At 39.5% G+C, this 6,717-nt stretch overlaps 1 protein-coding gene across 4 annotated transcripts in view; it reads right to left on the bottom strand.

Moving 5' to 3' along the window:
- Positions 1-979: 979 nt before the first annotated feature.
- The window catches only part of EBF1 (EBF transcription factor 1), a 269,031-nt gene continuing 263,293 nt past the window's right edge, over positions 980-6,717 (bottom strand). For all 4 annotated transcript variants that reach the window (XM_059859778.1, XM_059859779.1, XM_059859780.1 and 1 more), the window contains exon 16: positions 980-4,174. In XM_059859778.1, the coding sequence (XP_059715761.1) occupies positions 4,143-4,174 (32 nt within the window). In that variant the 3' untranslated portion in view covers positions 980-4,142. The remainder of the gene's footprint in view (positions 4,175-6,717) is intronic.

The following is a 6,717-nucleotide window of genomic DNA, read 5'->3' as shown; positions in this document are numbered from 1 at the left end:
GAAAGAGAACCAGGAGAATTATCTCAGACAGAAAAAACAGATCTCTTGTGCTGACAGAACAAACACATTTGGAGGCTGATTTTGCCAACATCTCTCCTTTCTCTGACAACTCCTGGAGTGGATCTGCTCACATTTAAGAGATACCCAACACTTCACATTGCAAGAAGCCACTTCCAGCTGCTTGTGTTTTAGCACCTTTATTTTTTCAAAGTAAATTTTAATTTAAACTGAAACACCCAGCATTCCTATTCCTTCCTGGGAGCCTTGCATTAGGTCTGGTGCTTTCTTTGTATGACAGAGAAATTAAGTGCCAGCATGTGAGCCCTCCATATACCAGAGGTAAAGTTCCTCTGTCAGAGGGGTACAGGGTGAAACAGAATGCCTGGAACCAATCTTGCAGCTGATGGATTTAGGAAGGGTAGAAGAATGGAAACCCTCTGTAGGAGCCTCCTTCATGGTCGAGAAGCTCAGCAGAGGCAGATGCAGCTCCTGGAGCTGGCCTTGAGCAGTCACTGGACACCTGGACGTGCTGCCATTGACTGAAATAATCCCCAGATAAAAACCCCAACTCCCTGGGTCTCTGGCACAGGGTAGGGTGTGCTTGGTGCTCCATGATCACTGTGTTTAGGGAGAGACAGCTCTTGCAACTGAGCACCTGAAGCTAAATGTGCCCCTGAAATCCACTAGAAAAAATACGTTGGTCCTACTGGCAAACAATACTGTGGAACAATGGAAAGAATGAGATTAACAGGATGAACATTCAGCATTCTGAGTGAGGATCCTTTGAAACCCATTAGAGACAGAGGGAAAGGCATTTCAGTGCACCAGCATTCACCACGTTTCACTGTGTAATTCCATGAATTCCTGTCTCTCCTTAATTTCAGGAAGACGATTCAGTAGCCTCTGGCTTCTATATTCTTTTTTGTCTCATCTACTGACTAGCAGAGGCAGAAAAATAAACACACAACTAGGAGCTGTATTCACAGACAGGAAGTAACTTTAATTAAATATTGTGAAAGTTGAAAAGTTTTTACAGCTTGAATTTCTGCAAAAAAATTATAACAATCTCTACAGTAGTTAGTTTCTCTAACAATAGAACTGTACAGTGTGTGTGTCTATTCAAAAAGATTTAGATAAGAAGGTGAAAGGTTAGTAGTTTCAGAGATGACTTCATTTTAGCTGCATCCTAGTACAACTGTGAGGAAATAGGCATTACTTTATGCAATCCAGTCATTGTGAAGCTTCACCTTGTTAAAACTGAAATCTGAATGTTTCCACTTAAAGCCATATTCTGTAAACAGCTGCATCTTTTACTTTGTAAAAGACAAAGGGTGGTGCAGGGAGATTTTAGACAAATTCCCATTCATCGGATCACGATAAATAGCTGCAAAAGAATGGAATTATGCACATTGTCAAAGGCTCTTTGGACACTGGAGTAGACACTACAAATGTGGCTAAAGTGGTGTCAGAACTGCAAGGACTGAGTGGAGCTCTACAAGAGTAATCAACGGTGTCACTGGACAAAATATGGCTTTAAATTTGATTACATTGTCATGCTGTTGCTTATTATGTGAATTTGAATAATCACTTGGAATACAGAGAAGCAATAAACTGATGTCTCTCACATCTTTTCCAGTTTTCTCTTCTTTTATTTTCTCACCATGAAAAAAAAAAAAAATTCCTGTTGTTCTTTCCCTTCCCCCCAAAGATCACACTGTGACATTCTAGTGAAAACCATTGCAAAATTCATACAGGAAGCATGCACAGTTGCAGCATCGTTGTAAATGATTTCTTGCTCGACTAGAAAAAAGTTATATTGTTTTAAGGTAACAAAACAGTTCTTTTGTGCTTTTCAATTCCTTTTTTTTTTTTCTTAGAATGTTAGTGATGATTGACAGTTCTGGTGCACAGTACAATGTACAAGTGAAATGAATATGATTTGCATTGTTAAGGCATCCAATCTGCTGGTTTATATTTATGTGAAAGACAGAGAAATATACAAGCAGACTTAAGAAAGAAAGTATTTTCATTGAGTTCTATGAAGTTTCTCCCCATATTTAATGCACAAAAATGCGTCACTCCAAAGAGGAGAAATCCCATGCATATTAATAGAGTAAAACAGCATTAGTTTTTGTTAAGCCTCAAAAGCAAAGGATACATTTTTTTTTAAATCTACATAACTAAATGCTACAAGAATAATATGCTACTTTTTGCCATATATTGGAAAAAACTTCTTAACTTACAAATAATACAAAAATAGACAATGGCTTTTGGGTGGAAATTAAAAAAAAATGGAAGCATGGTTTTAAACAATACTAAAAAAAAACAACCCTATAAATGAAATGTATTAAAATCACATTTAAACAGCTAATACAACGGTGAATGACCAAACAAATCAGCACTTTTCACATAGCAAACATACACAATAAAATAAACTTGTAGGGGACAAAAAGCAATGTACAAATTCCAAAGATAAATACATTATTTATATGGATATTTTACAAAATCCCCCGTAAAACAAACAAACAAAAAACAGAAACAAAAAGCTTTTTTTAATTTTAATTAATTTGCAAGTATGTGCAAGCTAAAGGTAGTGAGCTCTTTTTGCAAAATATGCAGTAAAATTCTTTTTTTTTTTTTTTTGTGATATTGAAAAACTGTCTTAAGACATTAAAATGTATAAATAGAACAACAACTTTGGCAAAAAATCACAAAAAATCTACAGTATTTATAACTACATACAAAACACAACAGCAAAGAAAAAATATCAGGTAATGCATCTTCAGAGCTTTGCTGCCTCTTTGACTAATTATTTTTAAGAACACTTCCCAGATAATGATAGCAAAATTGTTTGTGGTAAAACAGAAGCTATGGTTTGATTGGAAAGCCCCAGCCCAAAGTCGTGTTTCAGTACTCAAAAGCAGATCCCTGTCCTGGAGAGAGCGCGGAACGAACCGGGAGGGTCGGCTGATACAGGAACGGCGCCAGTGGAGAGGGGCCAGGAGAGGTTTGGGGTGGGAGGGGGAAACCCCCCGAGGCTGAGCCCCTCCTGCCCCAGCAGGCCCAGCAGGGCAGGGGGAGAGGGGCCAGGCTGGCACCCGCAGGCTGTGCCACAGGGCAGGGCCCAGGGGAGGCTGTGCCTGGGGAAGGGAGCGTTCGGAGGCTCTGAGATTTCACCCCAAAAGAGAGGGGTCCCTGCTCACCTCCGGCAGCAGGTCTGGCATTGCATCTGCAGGCACTGGGTCTGCACTTCCAGAGGAAACAGTTTTTATATTTCCACCCTTCCCTTCCCTTCCACCAGCTTTTTGCCAAGAAAAGTTGGACTTTAAGGTCCCCTTCCAACCTGGTGTTCTGGGATGAACTTTTCCTGTTGTGTGATTTACACAATTTTCCAGCCTGGTATTAAAGACAGAGGTTATTAATCCCACCCCTCACCCCACCTTCATAATCCAAAAATATCAGCTTTTTAGGGAGTGATATCTGTTTAATCAGAACTTTAAAAATGCTTCATATCAGCAAGTCACCACTGGATAAGCAACATATATGAGCCGACCCTTAATTAAATGGCCATAATTCTTCTATGAAAAACTAACTGGCACTTCTATTCTGTCCCATACAGGCTTGTATGTAAATGACACCACTTTATTCTTCTTTACACAGCTTTAAAAAAAAATAAAATTCATAAATTAAAAATGTGGAGTTCCATCTCTAGTGTCCCTTGTGTAATTGTATGATTTATAAAAGACAAATGGTGTTGAGTTAAATCAAGCCTTAAAAAAAAAAAAAACCACAAGAAACCAGAAGGAAATAAAAGGAAGGCCCCACCCCCCAACAAAAAAAAAAGAAAAAAAAAAAAAGTGGATTTTTTTTTTTAATCAACATACAATAAATATATCTCCCAGGTATTTGGGATGGACAACTCGAATCAACACCTTGCAATTGTGGATTGTTAATTTCAGTATTTGCAAGGATGGTGATTTTTGTTTTGTTTAAAAATCTGCAGTTATTGTAAGATCCTTCTTTATTTCTTTTTTTATTTTTAAAAAGGCCTGAGTAAAAAGTTCCACTCTGGGACTTGTATCAGATTCTCTCTGAAGCAGAATTCAACCTCTTCATTAATAAAATTCTTCAAGGCAATTCTTTCACATGGGGGGAACAATCATGCCAGATATAGCTGTTGGAAGGAAAGGGAGGGGGGAGAGAGAGGGAGAGAGAGAGAAGGGGGAAAAGTTAATTTTCTGCATTATTAAGCAACTTTTAAAATTCTCAGAACTTTAAACATTTACCAGCAATGCAGCCAGATGTACTTTGAGTTAAATTTATATATATCACTCATAAGAGACAACTGTGTACATGAAAATCATGAGAAGTTTTCTTTTGACTGGAAAATGATTCAAATTGCAAGAGACTTTGCTGAAATTACTGAATTTCTTGTAGAAAAAGTGTCCTTCCTCCATATCAGTATCAGACCCCAACTTATTTTTCTGCTTTTAGTTTCGAAATCCCCAAATGCTGAGGAAGCTTTGACTGGACCCAGCCATTGCCACACATTCTGTTACTTTTAAAAGCAGAGCAGGTATTTGCACCAAATTAGGGAAAGCAGCTGAGTTCCCTGGCATGGCCCTGCAGGGCTGTCCCTTCAGTGGCACTCTGGGTCATTCCCCTGTGCCAGTCCTCCCAAAGGTCAGGGCTCACCCCTGGGACTCAGGGATAAATTTCCAGGAGCTCAGAAAAGGACTTAAACTCTCAAGTCCAGTTTTGAAATTGAAATACATGCTTGACTCCTGGGTTAGCAGGCCAGCATCTTTCTTATTCCACTTGTAGCAGACACCACCAACTACATCAGGTGAGTCATAGGTGAATGTTAATTCAGGATGTTTCCTCTTTTGCTGGCTAAGCTGAATCATCAGCATTTCTTTATTATGCTTCCTACCTCATTTTCTATGAAACCACCACCTCTCTTAGCAGACAGACATTTATGAAAATTCAACAAGGACAGTTTTGCACAAAAGTTGACCTCCAGCTCAATCTCTCTCCATTATTTGGGGGCTCAGATCAAACATCCCAAGTGTCCCAGTGACACACAGTGAGCAGGACATCATTACAGGGGGGAGCCATGGAAGTTTATGATGGGAACTGTAAAAACAATGTGTCTCTAAAATGCCAGTTGTACAGTTATTTGCAAAAGGCAGAAAACAGATTCTCCTTCAGGTTGGCAGCACTTTCCAGGCACATGATTTAAATGCTGCCTGCCATTCCAGACATCTGGACATGTAATTTCTTAAGGAAGGACTCAACCCCGTGACTGGTGCTGATTCATTGTGCTTTAATTACAGCTGCAATTATTTGATAAGAACAGAGCCAAAGTAAAAGAGTCACAGATTTGGGGTTGGAGGGGGAGAGGAGGGAAATGTTTTCTCCACAAACACCACCATATGTGCAAGAATTACAAGTCTAATCAGCAAGGGGAGAACAGCTCGAGTAAACTGCACTGATTAAATGAAATAAAATGAGGGGAGAAGGAGAGAATGCAAAACACATCCAACATGTTTGCAACAGGCCACCCTCAGAGGTGGCACAGAGCAACAGCTTTTCAATCATTGGGATTTATCGTGTGGAATCACTGTACTGATTGTGTCCCCCCTCAGGAGGGTTCTTCAAGGAGCTAAAAGTGAGGATGAAAAGGATAGAAAGGTGAGTTAAGTTGCTTAAAGTCCTAGAGGAAGACACTTAGGTGAGAGGCATAGAGGACTCTAGGACAAGGTGCTCCTTTCCTTTAGAAAAAGAATCTTTTCTTCAGAAAATGTCATGATACTATTCCAACACTCAATCTGAAAGATTCATCAGAAGCAAATCAATTTCACCAACAATTAGTCAAGAATTGTGTCTCTTGGGACAGGACAGCTGTCTACCCTGGGTAGGAGCCCAAAAAAGGTGAGATAATTGCAATTCCTCTCTTTGTGATTTAGACATTTCCCTATGGTTACAGATCAGCCTTTTGCTGTTGGAAACAAATGGCACAGAGGCAGATCTTAGCTCCTTTTTTCAAAGCATCATTGTTTTTGAAGAGCTCTGAAATTCTGAATTAAATTACAAGGCAAATGATATCTCTTCTGCCTAAAAGCTTTGATATTTCCATTCTTTCCAAGTCTTCATTTAGATCACTCCACTTTTATTCCATAAGTGCTACATCTAGTCATGCAAATTTTCCCAGCTGTAGCCTGTTATTGATCCTGAAAACAGAGATATCAGTGGGAAACAGTGTAGGTATGAGATCACACCAGCTCCAAAAAGGGAGGGAAGAGAGTAGAAAAGCTCCCACCAATGGCCTTTATTTCTTCTATCATATACTAATTTGTATTTGCTGCCAGCAAATTACAGAAATAATGTATTTGGGGTTTTACAAAATTGCATGGCAAAGAGAACAGCAGATAAGCCTGGCTGCTGTTTTAGTGAGTTCTGCTGATATCTAAGCTACATAAGGAAAGCTTGATTGCTTTCTGATGTATCCAGAAGCCCAAGAGAGATAAGACAGCCTCCTTATACATGGTTGTTTATTTAAGCATTAAGGCACAACAGGCAGTGCCTCTCTGAGTGATTATTAGAAGCCTCAGGTGGTGTCAGGAGGCACAGGACCAAAGGCTGTGTGTCTTTAACTCACCAAGAAGTTCAGTGATGACCTAGAAATGAACCATCTCTTGGTGCCTCATTCCCATT

This window comes from Haemorhous mexicanus, chromosome 15 (genome assembly GCF_027477595.1).
Source record: "Haemorhous mexicanus isolate bHaeMex1 chromosome 15, bHaeMex1.pri, whole genome shotgun sequence".
Lineage (NCBI taxonomy): Eukaryota > Metazoa > Chordata > Aves > Passeriformes > Fringillidae > Haemorhous > Haemorhous mexicanus.
The sequence above is the reverse complement of the archived record's forward strand: the minus strand, read 5'-3'. Positions and strand labels throughout refer to the sequence as shown.